At 48.7% G+C, this 18,869-nt stretch overlaps 1 protein-coding gene across 4 annotated transcripts in view; it reads right to left on the bottom strand.

Moving 5' to 3' along the window:
• Positions 1–11,794, bottom strand: part of col9a2 (procollagen, type IX, alpha 2) — a 98,956-nt gene extending 87,162 nt beyond the window's left edge. The window contains exons 1-5 of one of the 4 annotated variants that reach the window (XR_011343602.1): positions 10,834–11,794; positions 10,009–10,080; positions 8,850–8,885; positions 8,673–8,735; positions 1,084–1,137 (exon numbers count right to left, since the gene is read on the bottom strand). Coding sequence is in view for 2 of the 4 variants with exons in the window: in XM_069895929.1 (XP_069752030.1) it covers positions 1,084–1,137; positions 8,673–8,735; positions 8,850–8,885; positions 10,009–10,080; positions 10,834–10,920 (312 nt within the window). In the remaining 2 variants the exon portion in view is untranslated. The remainder of the gene's footprint in view (positions 1–1,083; positions 1,138–8,672; positions 8,736–8,849; positions 8,886–10,008; positions 10,081–10,833) is intronic. The other 3 variants (XR_011343601.1, XM_069895929.1, XM_069895928.1) reach the window with 3 other exon arrangements.
• Between the last annotated feature and the right edge of the window lie 7,075 nt (positions 11,795–18,869).

Below are 18,869 nucleotides of genomic sequence, written 5' to 3'. Positions count from 1 at the left end.
GCCACCACTGTTCCCCTTCTTCCCTCTGGGATGGCACAAAGGGATAGTCTCATGAGGTCACATTCCAGAGGCTGACATCAGCCACCTGACCATAACTCCAGGAGATTTTTGTTTCTTCTCAGAATTTCAAAGGTATTCACAAAATCTGTCAGTAAATGTTAACATTGCATCAAGTGTTAATGATAACCAAGTCTCTGTGTGGCTCAGAGACTTTGCTATCAATCATGAAGCAATTCAGGAGAATATATCAAATTATGCATAGAGGGAGAGGTTGAGCAGGCTCAGGATTTATTCCTTGGAGCACAGGAGGATGAGGGGTTATGTCAGGGAGGAATAGATAGGGTGAATGACCAAAGGACATGGTTTAGAGTGAGTGGGGAGAGAGCTAAGGGAATCTGAGCGGTAACCTTTTTATCGAGAGCATAATGGGTGTACGGAATGGGGCGCCAGAGGAGGTTGTTGCAACATTTAAGAAACATCTGGACAGATACTTGGATCAGATTGGTTTAGACCAGTGGTTCTCAACCTTTTTCTTTCCACTCACATACTCACATACCACTTAAAGTTATCCCTATGATTACTAAGGGATTGCTTAAGGAGGTATGTGGGTGGAAAGAAAAAGTTTTAATCGTATACATCATTTCATAACTCCAAAGGAAATGGGCCAATGACAATTTTTCTCAAGCAAAATATTTCAGTAATAATTGGGTCTAGAGCAGTGATTCTCAACCTTCCCTTCCCTCTCACATCCTACCTTAAGCATCCCTTACTAATCACAGAGCTCCGATTGCACAGGGATTACTTAAAGTGGGATGTGAGTGGAAAGTAAAAGGTTGAGAACCACTGTTAAGGGAATATGAACCAAACGCAGACAGGTGGGACATTTTTGCCGGTGTGGGCAAGTTGGGCCAAAAGGCCTATTTCCATGCTATATGACTCCATAAAGCTGTTGTCCTTCTCTCATCCCCCTTTAATCAATGCTCCTGTCATCCTGCATTTATGCTTGTGAAAGGACATCACCTCCACAACTCTCCAAAACATTTCACATTTGCATGCTCACAACGCAAAATGAATCGTACTTACCTTTGGACCAGGTCTTCCAGGAATCCCCGGCTCTCCCTTTGGACCTTCCAAACCCTGCAAGAGGACAAAAGAAGTTAAGTGTTCTGACAAGAAAAGTCTGTAGATGCTGCGGTCAAGGGCAATACACAAACATGCTGGAGAAACTTGGCAAGTCTCACACAGCCATAGGAAGTCAAGGGTAACCAGAATTCCAGGCATGGGCCGTTCATCTGGTAAGAAAAAACAGACAAATTGTTGAATGAAAAGGTGGGGAGGGGGTGGAGGAGAGGAGAGGAGGTGAAAGGGGCCGGGGAAAAGCAAAAACACAGGGTGGAGAAACTCAGTAGGTCAGTGTCTTTTATATGGCAAAGATAAAAATACAGAACCAACGTTTTGGGCTTGAGTCCTTCATCAAGGTCTGGGAAAATGTCGGCAGGTGTCCAAACAAGGTGGAGAAGGGAGGGAGGGGACAGCAGTGATCAAGGGGAGGAGGGATGGCTGGGTGAAAGGAGGGAGAAGAAGGAGGGGAGGGGGAAAGGGGAGCAGGTTAGCAGAAAACAGAAATGTTGATGGTAATGCTATCTGGCTGGAGAGTGACCGGATGGAAAATCAGGTGTTGCTCCTCCAATTTGCGGGTGGTCTTGGTGGAACAGTACTCATGGACAGTCAGGGGAGTGTGGGAGCGTGACACAGAACTGAAATGGTTGGCTACTGGGATGATTGTTACTGGTGCAGATGGTGTGAAGGTGCTCAGCAAAGCGATCTCCCAATCTACACCCAGTCTCTCTGATGTAGAGATGGCCACAAAGGGAGAACAGGATGCAGTAAATCAGTCCTGCAGATACACAAGTGAAGTGTGGCTTCACTTGAAAGGCCTGTTTGGGCCCCAGGACTGAAGTGAAGAAGGAGGTGTGGATGAAAGAGTGGCACTTCCTGGGGCCATAGGGGAAGTTGACGGGGGGGGGGGGGGGCAATTGGCAGGGAGGGATGAGTGTACGAAGGAGTCATGGAAGGAGCGGTCCCTACGGAAGGCTGAGAGGGGAGGAGAATGGAAGATGTGTCTGGTAGTAGGATCCTGTTGTGTGCCAGTAAGTGCAGGGGAGAAGCATAGGCTAACAGGAAAGAGGTAATAGGTGGATACACGTGGGCGGGTAGAAGCAAAAAAAGCTAAGAAGTGATTTGGGAGGAGAAAGAAGGGAAGGGATGGAGAGCAGAAGGAAAGGAGACTGAGGGATAGGAAAGGAGAGAGACTTGGGTGGGGGTTAACAGAGTGAGAGAAGTTGGTGCTAATGTTGTCTGGCTGGAAAATTCAATTAATCTAAAATGTTTTCAGATTATCACCCCAAAATATATCTCATTATGGCTCCCAGAACCTGTAAAATACCAGCCATGTGTCTGGATGTAAATGAGCAAAAATCTTTCCTTTCTTCCCCACTCCTACTGGAACTCCAAATTCTCCCTTCTGACATTCTACACACATCTTCCTCTGCTGTTATTCCCATGGCCCTTACCAAAATATTTCCATTTGGTGTATCTTGTAAAATTATGCAGCCAGCAGTTGGAATTCTGGACTTCTGATCCAGAGATTCCCACCAAGGCAGTTGAGGAATTCAAATCAAAGTAATTCAATGAAACTGCAATTGAAATGTTTATCGAACAAGATATACTCAGGATTGGTTAACATGAAACTATCAGAGTGTTGAAAAAATGCATCAGGTACACCAGTATCCTTCAGGGAAGAAATCTATCATCAAGATTTAATTTATTGTCATGTACACAAAATACATAAAAATATTTTCTTCGCCATGCTAAACAGAGTGGTTCAGCACCATTATTAAAACAAAATAGTTTGTTTTTGAATCCACTGCTGTCTGTAAGGAGTTTGTACGTTCTTCTCGTGTCTGCGTGGATTTCCTCTGCGCGTTCCAGTTTACTCCAACCTTCCAAAAATGTATGGGGTTTGGAGGTTAATTTGAATGCCATGGGCTCATGGGCCAGAAGGGCTGTATGTCTAAATTTAATTTAAAATTTAGTCCCTTCATAAGATATAGGAGCAGAAGTAGGCAATTCGGCCCTTTGAGTCTGCTCTGCCATTCCATCATGAGCTGATCTATTCTCCCACTTAGCCCCACTCCTCTGCCTCCTCCCTGTCACCCCTTTGATACCCAGACAATTCAGATATCAATCATTCCCTGCCTTACACTCAATGACCTGGCCTCCACAGCAAATTCTAGAGGTTTACTACTCTCCAGCTAAAGAAATTCCTCTGCATTTGTTTTAAATGGGTGCCCTTCAATCCTCAAGCTGTGCCCTCTTGTCCTGGATTTCACTACTATGGGAAACAACTTTGCCACATCTACTCTGTCCAGACCTTTCAACATTCAAAATGCTTCTATGAGGTCCCCCTCATTCTTCTGAATCCAAGGAATCCAATCCAAGAGCCATCAAACAGACATATTAAGAGGCCTTGAATCTTGCCACCTATAGCCAGCTTTAGTGACCCCATAACGACCCTGAGCTCGAGGCTCTGAATACAGATTGAAGCTCCTCTAACCCGGTTCCCAATCCCCACAGTGATTTGAAGCAGTTTGGGAACCTGCTCACCATCACAATCCTGTACTCAGTTCCTGGTTCCCAGAAGCTGGTTGCCATCATCCTGTGGTCTGGTCCAAGGGCTTCATCCGCCAAGCCCCAGGACAGATCTGGCCGTGGCAACTGCCATTAGCCATGTGCCATAACCTGGTGAGATCAACAGGAGCCTCTCTGAATTACAGATTTTTTAAGGCTTGTTCCCGGCCTGACCTGCTCCACTGCGGAAGGCATCCCCTCTGCTAGGCCCGGCTTGACCTGCTCCCCCGTGGACAGCACACCCACAGCTAGATATGACCTGGCCTGGACTGTTGCCATGGTTTCTTTCTCCTCCGAGGCAGGGCAATGGAAGGGGTCATTCTCCCTCTCTGGCACCCTGCACTAATCATCATCCTCTTGCAGCCTGCAAACCTCACCAGCCAGATGCTCATTGTGAGCGCTGCTATTGTGGATCCCTGCTTCGATGAAAACAAAACGGCCCCCAGCCGCGTTTCTATGAACAATAAATACCATTGACCAATGGGCAGGACAGCCAGGCACTACGACCATGGCCACCACCATTTAAGCACTCACTCCACCTGTAAACATCTTAAACCCCTGCTGTGGTCAACTCTCTACTGCAACTTCCTCAGCTTAGGGACAATTAAAGATGGACAGTAAACACAGCTTCACTAGCAGTGTCCACACCTTGTGAAAGAGTAAATAATCGGAAAAAAAGGTCACAGGGTCAAAACTTGCATTTTATGACAGGAAGGATCCAAATCTTCGGTAATCTGAACTGAGTTATCAGATTTCTATTGCATTCTCAAGGGAAAGAGAGATTGACGCAATTCTGGGCAGGTTCAAACTCAGAAACAAAACAATGATCTCCATCGTGTTGACACAAGCCCATGAAAGTTCTCAGACTGACCAAAAAATCCCCTTTTGCAAACAGAGGTTCGACTTGTCCTTGAGATGAGATCTGTGATCAGGTGGCATCGTGGTTCATGTAACTAGGAAATAAGAAGTGTGGTCTGAAAGTAGAGCCAGGAAAAATGAACAAAAAAGAAAAACCTGGTCAGGGAGGTATCTGTGGAGAGAATCACCACGTATCAGGCTGAAGACCTTTTGTTAAAACTCAGGTCACCTCTCTTCACAAATCCTGCCTGGTCAGAGCATTTCCAGCATTTTCTGTTTCACTCACATTAAAAGTCCATAGACCATAGAACAAACACTAAAGCATAGAAACAGGCCCTTCGGCCCATTTTGTCTGTGCTGAATGATTGTTCTGCCTACTCCCAATGACCTGTATCCCAACTGTAGCCTTCCACACACTTCCCATCCATGTATGTGTCCATATTTTTCTTAAATATCAAAACTGAGCCCATTTTCACATCAGCTGGCAGCTCTTTTCACGCTCTCACCTCTCTCTCTCTGCATGAAGTTGTTCCCTTTAAACATTTCACCTTTCACCCTTAACTATCTTCAACCAAAGGTACATTCTAATGCCATAAATCCACTTCAATTCTACATTTCAAGAGACTAGGTTCTTAACGGTTAAGCACGGTGCTCTGAAATAATTGATTTTTAATTAATGGATTCATTAACAACTCTGATAAGCTTTCATGTTTATAGAAAGAATTTAGTGGCAGGAAACATTGGCACGACTTTCTGCCCTGATTTCTCATGTTAATATCTCAAAAGAAGCAAAGCAGCTCTCGGTCTGCTGACAGAAAGTGAGAATGCAGTAATATAATACACTGCAATTGCCCTGGTGATTCAAGCCCAAAAGCCATCCTTCCTGCCCAATTAAATTAGTTCAAGGTCCTCTTTCATAGGATAACAAAGAGCTGCTGGAGAAACTCAGTGGGGCAGTCAGCATCCATGGGTAGACATGGCCAATCAACATTTAGGTAAGGACCCTTCATCGAGACAAGTCCCAACCTGAAACAACGTTTGACCATGTCTATCCACAGATGCTGCCTGGCCCGCTGAGTTCCTCCAGCAGCTCTTCGTTCGCTCGAGAGTCCTTGTGATTCTGTTGCATAGGTGTTAGTTTCTTCACTTTCCACTGAAACGCTTCAACAGAATCATGTGCTCAAATCAAACTCACTCATTTTTACTTGGACAAGAGGAAGGTCTTTCAAAGCACCAAGCTGCATGGCGTTTTCAGTTACTTAATTTCTCCCATCTCCCATGACTCTGAATATATTTTATTTTTATTCAAACCATATTGCAGCACAGAAGCAGGCCCTTTGGCCCATCAAAGTCATTCTGCTCAGTCCCATTGACTGGCACCTGGACATAGATCTCCATACCCCTCCCATCCATGTACCTATCCAATTTTTTCTTAAAAATCTAAATCAGTCCCACATTCACCACTCTCTGCAGGAAGAAATTCCCCTTACTATTCCCCTTAACCAATTTCACCTTTCGCACTTAGTTCTTTTCTCACCCAACCTCAGTGGAAAAAGCTTGCTTGCATTTACTTTATCCACACCCCTTGTAATTTTGTACACCTCTATCAAATCTCTCCTCATTCTCTGATACTCCACGGAATAAAGTCCTATTTAACTTTTCCCTGTAACTCAGCTCATCAAGTCCTGGCAACATAAATCTTCTCTGAAAATTAAAATTTTCAATCTTACTGATATCCAACATGAGGGGCAATTGAACAAACTTCTTGTTGGCTTGTTGACTTCTAGTTGAAGCAGTGAATCTTTCCTTCCTACTTTTCAAAATCTGGAAGGGCCATAAATTCCAGGTTCCATTTGCATCACCATTCTCTCTGCATCTTCACATTGCAACCGTTAAGAGATGTTACAGGTTTCCCCGTGCTACTTTTAATGAAGAACCAAACGGCCTTCCAGGTGACACAGAAACTCACCTGCACTTCTTCCAATCAGGGCTTATGACTTGGTCCCCACTCCAAAGGAAAAAAACCAAGGCTGAATGGGTGAGACCTTTGCAGAACATCTCCATCGAGGGGATCCTGAGTTTCCATTTGTCACTTTAACTCCCTATCCTATTACAACAAAGCCCAAAGCTTCAGGAACTAGATCTCATTGACCAGCTTGGCTATAACAGAGAAATCAGCTTCAGATCACCAGGCCTTTTCAGTTTGTATCACTTCTGGCCAGTCCTTAACGGAAGGTCATCAACCATCGATGCTGCTTCTCCCTTTAATTTTAGATTTCACTAATACCATTTCCATTTTATTTGACCTCCCACAGCTCCAGATTTTTTTTTACATGCTTTCTCTCATCTTTTCTGCATTCAGTCATTTTCTATCCACTTCTCTGCATCGTTTATCTTCAACTAATGAACCGTCATCATTCTCCCTTATCCAGCACCACCACCAGTTTCATCATTCAGCACCTCTTGTTTTCACCCTATCACAGACATTCCTTTAATACTATCCAGCCCTTCCCCCTTTAATCCCTCTCTTCTCTGCCACTCTGAACACATTTGAAATCTAACATTTCTTAATTCTGATGAAAGGTATCGATCTGAAACCTTAATTCTATTTCCCTCACCTGACCCGTTGAGGATTTCCTGCATTCTCTGTTTTTCATTCACCCATCAACAATGCAGCAAATTTCTAATGGAATACAAGGGCGCATAATCTCAATTTCATGAACAAAACTCCTGCAAAGGAAAGTTGCTTCCTGCATCAAGCACGAAAGTGCTAAGTGAAAGATTGGTCAGCTGGCCATGATCAATAAGGATTGGCTTCACCAAGGTATAACATCCTCCATGAAGAGCTCCAGCATCAAGATCTAAATCTTTCTCCAAATCACTTGTGCTAGGCCACAGGTTTACACAAAGGTCAGGAGTAAGAAGCATAACTGGCTGCTTTCAGTTCAATCCAAATCAAGAACCTTATTGATGCTTTCGAATTATGACGTACAAAAATCCATCCTTATTGGTACTGTACAGGAGATTACATCAGAATTATTTGTGCAGACTGCCACTCTCTTGGATGTCTACTGTTTATATTAGTGAACAGACTGCACAATTCAGCTTCTCACTCCCAGTTGGTGAAACACGCACAAATTCAGGTCTTTGTGCATCGAGTGCACACCCCACAGTTTAGTTTCCCAGCCTTCTGATCGCTGGACCTGTATATCCTTGGCACATTGAGTGGACAAACTGGGAGCTAGCCGCGTATTGGCTGTTTCTGGTACTGTATTCGGTGATGGGTTAGCATCACACTAGAGACCTACAAAGCGTATTTTCACTCCTGATACTTTGGTGTACAGATACTTAGAAAAGTGTACCTGCTGGACAGTTTCAGTTCACGGAACACGCACGCGGTAGTTCTCAGTTCAAGGAGGATACATTTTGTTTCTAGATTTTTTTGATGCACACCTTTGAAGATTCCCTACACATCATTTATGTTCTCAGCTCAGTGGAATTACACAAACCTGATTCTCTACATCCAGGAATGTGTAAACTGTCGATTCTCAATGCACAGATTGCACACGTGGCTTCTTAGATAGACCCTGTACAGGTTCTCAGGTCTCTGGTCCTTCACAATTCAGACCACAGCAAACGAAATGTACAGAGTGCAGGCTTTCAGCTCACTCGAATGTAAAGTTCATTTTCTCAGCGCATGAAGTGGACACAGTGCATGTTCTCAGTCAATGCATACAGGGCCATCCAGTCCACTGGAAGTTCTCAGTACATGAAGTGTACATCAGTTGTCAACACATCGGATGAGCGTAGATCGAACTTCTATCTCAAACGTTGGAACGTCTGCCGAATAAATCCTGGCACTGCATGCGGGGATATTAGGCATCGGGCAAAATTATCAAAGAGACTGTTTATAATCCAAGAAACTAGACTTGGCCCACGTTCCAGCCTATTTCACACTGTAGTCTTCAAATGAACAACCCCAGACTGAAATAAGCAATATATTTGAAATGTTTGCAACCACCCACACCCCCCCCCCCCACCACCCCCACCAAGATCAAGAGGCTTCAGGGTTTTTCACCAACACTCAGCCCACCAAGTGGACTTGCAGATTCACAGGTACTCACATCATATCCGGCTTCACCTGGATCCCCATCTAGTCCACGGGCACCCATCTCCCCCTTCACTCCCTAAATACAAAGGGGAAAATGACATTCCTGTTAGCGTTCTTAACGTAGAACCTCACGCCGAGTCTTTGGAAATGCCGTGTGCAGACTAGGGGTGAATTAAGAGTTGCTACTTACTGGTGGCCCGGAAGGGCCAGGAGGCCCGGGTTCTCCCTGGTAAGAGAGAGGCAACGTTAGACCATCGCGGACCAACACATCGTTCTTCATCAACAATGACATAACTATAACAAAAACCTCCTCAACCACTTACTGTCGCCATCGCTCAGAGTCTCAAGTTGGAGGTTAGGAAGCACTCACTTCCATGTCCATATTCAACCATGTTCACCTTTCTGGAAGTTGCTCGGCATCGGTCACCGTCTCGGTCCCCCTGTCTCGGTCCCGGTCCGCCTGTCTCGGTCTCGGCACGCCTGTCTCGGTCTCGGCACCCCTGTCTCGGTCTCGGCGCGCCTATCTCGGTCTCGGCACCCCTGTCTCGGTCTCGGCGCGCCTATCTCGGTCTCGGCACCCCTGTCTCGGTCTCGGCACCCCAGTCTCGGTCTCGGCACCCCAGTCTCGGTCTCGGCGCGCCTATCTCGGTCTCGGCGCGCCTGTCTCGGTCTTGGCACCCCTGTCTCGGTCTTGGCACCCCTGTCTCGGTCTCGCCCGCCTGTCTCGGTCTCGGTCCGCCTGTCTCGGTCTCGGCACCCCTATCTCGGTCCCGGCACGCCTGTCTCGGTCTCGGCACGCCTGTCTCGGTCTCGGCACCCCTGTCTCGGTCTCGGCACCCCTGTCTCGGTCTCGGCACCCCTGTCTCGGTCTCGGCACCCCTGTCTCGGTCTCGGCACCCCTGTCTCGGTCTCGGCACGCCTGTCTCGGTCTCGGCACCCCTGTCTCGGTCTCGGCACCCCTGTCTCGGTTTCGGCACCCCTGTCTCGGTCTCGGTCCGCCTGTCTCGGAACGCATCGGTCTCGGTTGTCTCTTAACCCGGTTTAATCTGTTTGCTCCAGTTTATATGACCCCTCCCGGTTTGTATGTCAATGTATGCCACTCTCGCGGTTCAATCTGAGAAAACCCCTCCCGGGCTCGTGTTGAAACAGGCCCCGCACTTTCGACAAGGACGAGACCCCCAACCAGGCTGATTTGCTGGTCCCATTGACGGATTCAGTGAAATCAAGACGCCGCGAAACGGGAGGGCGAGTGGCGGAGGCGCCTCTTAGCGACCGCCCATGTCGGTGCAGGTCCCGCGGGTCGCACCTGGGACAAAGCGGCTCTTTGTCCAGCTCCTGTCCGCACTTACATCTATTCCGTCTGCTCCAGGAATCCCTGCTGGGCCCGAAACACCCAGCTCGCCCCATACCTCAATCGGACCCTGGAGAGAGAACAGTAAACGATGGAGCAAAGACATCATGTCCAACTCACTCTAGAGAAAATCTTCCATCAATTGAGCCGAAGTGGAATAATAAGGGCTTGGCGCCGGATCTCCCGACACCACGACGAGTCAGAGTGATTCGAACACACTCCTGGGCGAGCGCGGTTTGCAGACCCCCTTCCTACGGCCACGGGGCGTGGGCAGAATGCGGGACCGTCCTGGCAGACTGACCCTGATCTCTGTCCGCGGAGTTTCCAGCGAACGCTGGACGCAGTCTAATGTCTGATACACCAGCGTTCCGCACCCCACAGACCCGCACACGCACAGGAGGATCCAGATCCAAGAGCTCGAATTCACCATTTCCCGAGTATTCTTCCTTTAAACCAGGGCAGAGGCAGGGAGGGAGCTGGAGAAGTTACTCTGGGTTCGGGATCTCCTAATAAAATTCACTGCTCCATTGAGGCTGGCTGCATTTTAACGCGCCGAGGGACGCCTGCTCCTGTTCATTCGGTCAAATGGTCACTGTAAATTTGGAGAGTGCCCCTCGCTGGTTGTCTCTAACCTGTGACTGGCTGCACAAGACTCGATGAGGTTCGCCGCAACAGGGAAGGGGCGAAGGGGACAGCAGACAAACCAATATCAGTCCTGTTGAAAGTGGGGTTTAATGCGTGAAGAGCCACATTGCCAACCAAAGCCGCGCATTCTCAGCCAAGGGCCCTCTGAACGGGGGCTCCGCGCCTCGCCTGAACTTACTTGGGCGAAACACAAGCAGATGACTTGGAGGAGAACTGCGAGCTGGAGGAGTCCGGGCCGGGGCCAACCACCAGGCAAACCAGCCATGTCGAGTCGCTCCGTCTGGACAGGGGCAAGTTCAAAAAATCCACGCGTCTCTTCCCGGCTGAGGCAGACGCTTGGAGAAAGAGCGGTCCAGCCCGAATCACTCAGGAAACCCAAATCCTGTAAAGGAGCTCAGTGGCTCAAGTGTCCAGCCAGAGGGGCGGGGTGAGGCGAGGCTGCTGGGGGATATGAAGCAGCCCAGGATCTAGGCGATTTCACTCATTCCTCTGACCTGTTTCCATTCCCAGATAATCCCAGTGGGAGGGGGCTAGGGGGTGGGGGCTTGGTGAAATAACTCAAACATAAATTAACCCAAAGTTTGTAGAAGACGCTGGTGAGAGGCAATGTGGATGCGTCAGCGGCTTTCGTCAATAGAACAAAGTCAGAACACCCTGATGAAGGGCTCAAGCCTGAAACGTTGGTTACGCACCTTGATCTTTGCTGTACAAAGTCCACTGACTGACCTGCTGAGTTTCTCCAGCCTCGTGTTTTGACATCAGTCGCGGTGTCTGCAGACTTCAGTCAGAACAACACTAAGGCACATGCAACCTGTCTCCAGCAAGACCCCAACTTTCTCCCTCACTGCATTGGTGCTGACCTTTGCACTCGTGCCGAACTCCACAATTTCACCACCATGTCAACCCACGTCAACTCTGCGCCCTCACCTTTCTGCTGGGTCCCTGTGTCTCCATCTCACGGGACAAACCATCCACTGGGAGACTTCTCTGTGAACCCAGCCACTCCCTCAATTCCAACCTCCTGCCATAGTAGGCACTTCCAGGTGACCAATTGCCCCGTTTTTAAAGCCGCATATTTTGGCAAGATGCGGCTGTTGAGAGGCCATGTGAATGTGCAGGAGGCGCTTGCAAGGCGAACTTGGTAACCCTCCTCCGAGAGGGATCATTGTCGCAGCACAGTGGCCTCCCCAGCCATCTGAATGCAGCCATCCAAAAGCGACTGCATTCGGGATGACAGTCAGCTGGCGAGCGCCTGACAGCTCCTCACCTAGCTGCCCCTTCCTTCCCCCAGCGCAGGACATCTAGCTGGGCTGTCAGCGCGGGGACTGCGGGGCTAGAGCAGCCAGCGGGGGAGAAGGGGGCTGGCCGAAACGATGCCGGTACCCGATTCAAGCGCCGTACTCGCCCCCCGGCCGCCCCAGCCTCCTTCTCCCCCACCGGCTGCTCCAGCCCCCGTTCTCCCCCGCCGGGCGGCAGAGCGATCAGTGTGGGGACATTCCACGGGGGATGGCCCCGCACTGACAGCCAGCCATCCTAACTTGACAGCTCAAGGGGCAGGAGCTGGAGTGCACTCAGATGCGCATCCCGGTGCAGCGGTCCCTTCAGATGGTCAGCGCTGCGCTTTTAGCGCTGCCACCTGAACGGCAAATCAAAGAGCCGCTTTCTCTTCTTCGGGCGCATTCTGAGCGGAGAATCCGCCTGAAGAAGCCTAGAGTCTCCTCTCAGGGAGCCATCCCTTTCTCTCAGCTCCTCCGTCTCCCCCGAATTTGTTTTCCACCTGCTGCCTTTCGTTCCAGAACTTCGGAAAAGTTCTTGGTCAGGACTCGTGCACTTCCCCTCGCACCAGCACGGAGACGAGTTCCCTTTCTCCTGCCAGCACCACATCCTTCATCATTTCAGTTAGCGCAGCACCAGCGGCCCGGGCTCGAATCCGGCAATGTCTGTAAAGATAAGGCACGTTGTCATAGTTTTATGCGTGGGTTTTCAATCGGTTCCTTCCACCCTCTAAAAACCGATGGAGTTCGGGGATTCATTGGGCGGCACGAGTTTCATCGGCCGGAAGGGTCTTTTACGTTATAAAAGCCCATCCCCGACAAAAGGCGAGCACCAGTTGCATCTCCTCCCACCCCAGTGGTTTCTCTGAGACTCTCTCGTTCCCTCACCTCTACCTGACCGCTTGGTCCTCCCTGGCCCCTGGCGCTTTCCCCTGTAGCCACAGGAGGTGTAACACTAGACCACATTCCCCCTTCTCCAGGGACCCAAGCCGTCCTTCCAGCTCAGGCAAACAGGCACTTGGTCCCTTGGAGTCCGTGCTCCCGGTGTAATCTTCACTGGTACCCCGACTTGCCGAATGTTTCGGGTCTGTTGGCAGGAGCCACCTGTCCTCCAGGTTGGTGCCATTTCAACTCCCCTTCCCTTTCCCACACCAAGTGGTCCGAGCTTTCTACATTGTCAGGGCAAGGCAAACCACTGCCTCAGAGTATTTCAGGAAGCACACCCTCCCTGCTCCTGTTTCTGCCTTACTGATCTATACTTACTCTCCCAGTCCCCACCTCTATCATCCAATAGTTTCATTCCACTTCCCCCATTGCCTATTATCCCCACAATGATCCTGCTGGGTCTCCTCAATCTGCTCCCCATCTGCCCATTATTCCCCCCCCCCCCCCATCTGGTTCTACAGTACTGTCCTTACTGATGAGAGCAGCCTTCTTGCCTGCCTCTTCCTCCACCCTTGCCTTCCTTCACTTGGATCTCTCTGCCCTCTTTGCTCTCTCTATCACCCACAGTCAGTCTCCCAACTCTATACCTCTTCCTTCAGCACATCATCTTCCCCCCCTCATCTGGTTCCACCTATCACTCGCCAACCGCTGCCTCACCCCACCCCTCCACATCTTTATTCTCCACTCTACATTCTCAGTCCTGATGCAGTGTCACCACTCAGTCGGCAACTGACCCTTTACCTCCATGGATTCTGCCTGTCCTGCTGTTCCTCCAACGGTTTGGATTCTTTGTTGTTATTAAAATTCCTGTCTCTTCAGTTCTGTGTAACTGATTTATTTTATTATAACTAAAAGTCAACTTTTTTATTAAAAAAAGCTGTAATGCAAACACAGTCCACCCTCAATTTTGAAGAAACAAAGGATACATGTTGGTGGATATAATGACTTACAGGGATACGTGTTGGTGGATATGATGGTTTACAGGGATACGCGTTGGTGGATATGAGGATTTACAGGGATACGCTTTGGTGGATATGATGGTTTACAGGGATACGCGTTGGTGGATATGAGGATTTACAGGGATACGCTTTGGTGGATATGATGGTTTACAGGGATACGCGTTGGTGGATATGAGGATTTACAGGGATACGCTTTGGTGGATATGATGGTTTACAGGGATACGCGTTGGTGGATATGAGGATTTACAGGGATACGCTTTGGTGGATATGATGGTTTACAGGGATACGCGTTGGTGGATATGAGGATTTACAGGGATACGCTTTGGTGGATATGATGGTTTACAGGGATACGCGTTGGTGGATATGAGGATTTACAGGGATACGCTTTGGTGGATATGATGGTTTACAGGGATACGCGTTGGTGGATATGAGGATTTACAGGGATACGCTTTGGTGGATATGATGGTTTACAGGGATACGCGTTGGTGGATATGAGGATTTACAGGGATACGCTTTGGTGGATATGATGGTTTACAGGGATACGCGTTGGTGGATATGAGGATTTACAGGGATACGCTTTGGTGGATATGATGGTTTACAGGGATACGCGTTGGTGGATATGAGGATTTACAGGGATACGCTTTGGTGGATATGATGGTTTACAGGGATACGCGTTGGTGGATATGAGGATTTACAGGGATACGCTTTGGTGGATATGATGGTTTACAGGGATACGCGTTGGTGGATATGAGGATTTACAGGGATACGCTTTGGTGGATATGATGGTTTACAGGGATACGCGTTGGTGGATATGAGGATTTACAGGGATACGCTTTGGTGGATATGATGGTTTACAGGGATACGCGTTGGTGGATATGAGGATTTACAGGGATACGCTTTGGTGGATATGATGGTTTACAGGGATACGCGTTGGTGGATATGAGGATTTACAGGGATACGCTTTGGTGGATATGATGGTTTACAGGGATACGCGTTGGTGGATATGAGGATTTACAGGGATACGCTTTGGTGGATATGATGGTTTACAGGGATACGCGTTGGTGGATATGAGGATTTACAGGGATACGCTTTGGTGGATATGATGGTTTACAGGGATACGCGTTGGTGGATATGAGGATTTACAGGGATACGCTTTGGTGGATATGATGGTTTACAGGGATACGCGTTGGTGGATATGAGGATTTACAGGGATACGCTTTGGTGGATATGATGGTTTACAGGGATACGCGTTGGTGGATATGAGGATTTACAGGGATACGCTTTGGTGGATATGATGGTTTACAGGGATACGCGTTGGTGGATATGAGGATTTACAGGGATACGCTTTGGTGGATATGATGGTTTACAGGGATACGCGTTGGTGGATATGAGGATTTACAGGGATACGCTTTGGTGGATATGATGGTTTACAGGGATACGCGTTGGTGGATATGAGGATTTACAGGGATACGCTTTGGTGGATATGATGGTTTACAGGGATACGCGTTGGTGGATATGAGGATTTACAGGGATACGCTTTGGTGGATATGATGGTTTACAGGGATACGCGTTGGTGGATATGAGGATTTACAGGGATACGCTTTGGTGGATATGATGGTTTACAGGGATACGCGTTGGTGGATATGAGGATTTACAGGGATACGCTTTGGTGGATATGATGGTTTACAGGGATACGCGTTGGTGGATATGAGGATTTACAGGGATACGCTTTGGTGGATATGATGGTTTACAGGGATACGCGTTGGTGGATATGAGGATTTACAGGGATACGCTTTGGTGGATATGATGGTTTACAGGGATACGCGTTGGTGGATATGAGGATTTACAGGGATACGCTTTGGTGGATATGATGGTTTACAGGGATACGCGTTGGTGGATATGAGGATTTACAGGGATACGCTTTGGTGGATATGATGGTTTACAGGGATACGCGTTGGTGGATATGAGGATTTACAGGGATACGCTTTGGTGGATATGATGGTTTACAGGGATACGCGTTGGTGGATATGAGGATTTACAGGGATACGCTTTGGTGGATATGATGGTTTACAGGGATACGCGTTGGTGGATATGAGGATTTACAGGGATACGCGTTGGTGGATATGAGGATTTACAGGGATACGCTTTGGTGGATATGATGGTTTACAGGGATACGCGTTGGTGGATATGAGGATTTACAGGGATACGCTTTGGTGGATATGATGGTTTACAGGGATACGCGTTGGTGGATATGAGGATTTACAGGGATACGCTTTGGTGGATATGATGGTTTACAGCACACATATCAAACTCTGGCCCGCGGGCCAAATTTGGCCCGCGATATAATTATATTTGGCCCACAAGATCATATTAAATATATATTAGAGTTGGCCCGCTGGCCGCCGCGCCAGTATAGCGCATGCACACTGAAGGTGAAAATGAAGACGCCGGAGGTGTGGAGGGATCTCAGAGTCCCAAATCCCGGGGATCGAAGCGCCGCACTCAGCCCGCCCAGCTCCCGGACACACAGATGCGGCTGGAGTTGGGGACCATCCTCGCTGGGTCTGCGCTTCAGCGGCGACGCCGGACCGAACGTCTCGTTGGCGATGCCTTCCCCCTCGCTCTGTGCGCGGCGGACCCTGCCTCCCGCTCCTTTTGTTGGAGACGAGCCCGGCGCCGTGAGATCGCAGTTTAATCCCTCTCCAACCATGGGAGGGGGTGGGACGCGCTCTTCTCAGCCAATTCCTCCACCGCCCCGGATGCCGGCGTTTCAACGGGGGGTTCGGGTGCCTTCGTCAGGCGACCGACCTTTTGGTCCAAGACAAGGGGAGAGCATACAAACTCCACACAGACAGCACCTTAACTCGGGTGAACATGGAGCTGCGACCCCACATTCCACATCAGGACTGTGTGTAAGATTGGGAGCAGTGAGACGGAAGCTTATTTTGTTCCTGTGATTTAAGCCTTTCTTGGGGTGGGGGGGGGTCCTTCTCTGACCACTTGCCTAACAATTAACCTAATCAGATGTGGAGTTACCACAATACAACAGTTCTCAACCTTTTTCTTTCCACTCGCGTCCCTGTGCCATTGGTGCTCTGTGATTAGTAAGGGATTGCTTAAGGTGGTCTGTGGGTGGGAAGAAAAAGTTTGAAGACTACTGCTTTAATCATCCCTCATTGACTCGTCATGTGCACGTTTTCAGAATGCTAAAGGAAATGGGCCAATGACAATTTTTCTCAAGCAAAATATTTCAGTAACAATTGGGTCTAGAGCAGTGATTCTCACCCTTTCCTTCCCACTCACATCCCACCTTAAGCAATCCCTTACTAATTACAGAGTTCCGATGGCATAGGGCACACATGTCAAACTCTGGCCCGCGGGCCAGATATAATTATATTTGGCCCGCAAGATCATTTCAAAAATGTATTAGAGGTGGCCCGCTGGCCGCCACGCCAGTATAGCGCATGCAGAGTAATACAACAAATCCCAGAATGCATTGGCGTCAGCCTGCTAATCGCCCCCACCTCCTCTGTTTACATTGCAGGGTCTCACCGTGGACTCTGGTTTTGGGGCCTGGCCAGTGTCAGGGGAAGCCAAGGCCGCTTCCCAGTGCCCGGAACCGGAGGCCTGACCTCGCCAGGGCCTGACCTCATTTGTTAATGCTTCTGGAAAGAGTTTATCCAAAACTATTATTAAACATTTATTTTAATAAGAAAAAGTTTAACATTACATATGTTGAAAGAAGAGAAAACATGCAGATGTTGTTGAAAATTTTCAATAAATATTTAGTTCGGCCCTTGACTTAGTCCAAGTTTTTAATTTTGGCCCTCCGTGAATTTGAGTTTGACACCCCTGGTTTACAGGGATACGCGTTGGTGGATATGATGGTTTACAGGGATACGCGTTGGTGGATATGATGGTTTACAGGGTTACGCATTGGTGGATATGATGGTTTACAGGGATACGCGTAGGTGGATATGATGGTTTACAGGGATACGCGTTGGTGGATATGATGGTTTACAGGGATACATGTTGGTGGATATGAGGATTTACTGGGATATATGTTGGTGGATATGAGGATTTACAGGGATACATGTTGGTGGATATGATGGTTTACCGGGATATATGTTGGTGGATATGAGGATTTACAGGGATACGTGTTGGTGGAGATGAGGATTTACAGCAACTCTCACTATGTTTCAGTAACTTGGAGCTGGTGCTTGAACATGTGTGAAGTGTGTTACACTCCATCACACTCAGTGTCTGGGTGATGTACCCAGCTCAGTTGCCTGGCCTGCAGAGGGTGGAAGTCATGACTGATGTAGCTGATGCTATGGGTCAAGACTTAACCTCACAACGATTCCATCAAGTCAACAGCACAGTTTTGCAACAAATTATAGTAAAAGTCTGGCCATTCAGCACTTAGCAAACTGGCAAGTGCCAAACATCAGGATTTCAGAGGAAGTGGTCCGGGCTGATATCGGTACAAGACTGGGGGAGAGTAATACTGCGAGGAAGGTGACTGGGGGAAGCATGACACTGGGGGGTTGACATGAGGGTGTGACAATGGGGAGGGATGACACTGTGAGGCATGACATGGGTGATGACACTGGGGAGGCGTGACACTGGATTGTTGACATGGGGGTTCGAGACTGGAGAGGGGTGGCACTGGAGGTGGGGTGACACTGTGGGGGGGTGACATGAGGAGTGACACTGGGGGAAATGACACGGGGTGACACTGGGGGTTAACACTGGGGAGGGGTAACACTGGCAGAGTGGGGTACACTGGGGAGGGGTTGACACTGGGGTTGGGTTGAGACTGGGGTAGCACTGGGAGGGGTGACAATGGGGCGGGGTGACACTGGGAGGGGTGCCGGGGATGGTGCAGTACTGAGGGAATGCTTTAGGTCAATGCAAAGGACATGGCTCAGGAATCAACCAGGTTGGCACAGTGCAAAGAGTGTGGCAGGGCCAACTCTCAATTAACTTGTGCAGATTTTAATATTTTCACAAACGACTTGGGGAGTTTGGAAATA

The sequence above is a fragment of the Narcine bancroftii genome, chromosome 8, assembly GCF_036971445.1.
Source record: "Narcine bancroftii isolate sNarBan1 chromosome 8, sNarBan1.hap1, whole genome shotgun sequence".
Classification (NCBI taxonomy): Eukaryota; Metazoa; Chordata; class Chondrichthyes; order Torpediniformes; family Narcinidae; genus Narcine; species Narcine bancroftii.
The sequence above is the reverse complement of the archived record's forward strand: the minus strand, read 5'-3'. Positions and strand labels throughout refer to the sequence as shown.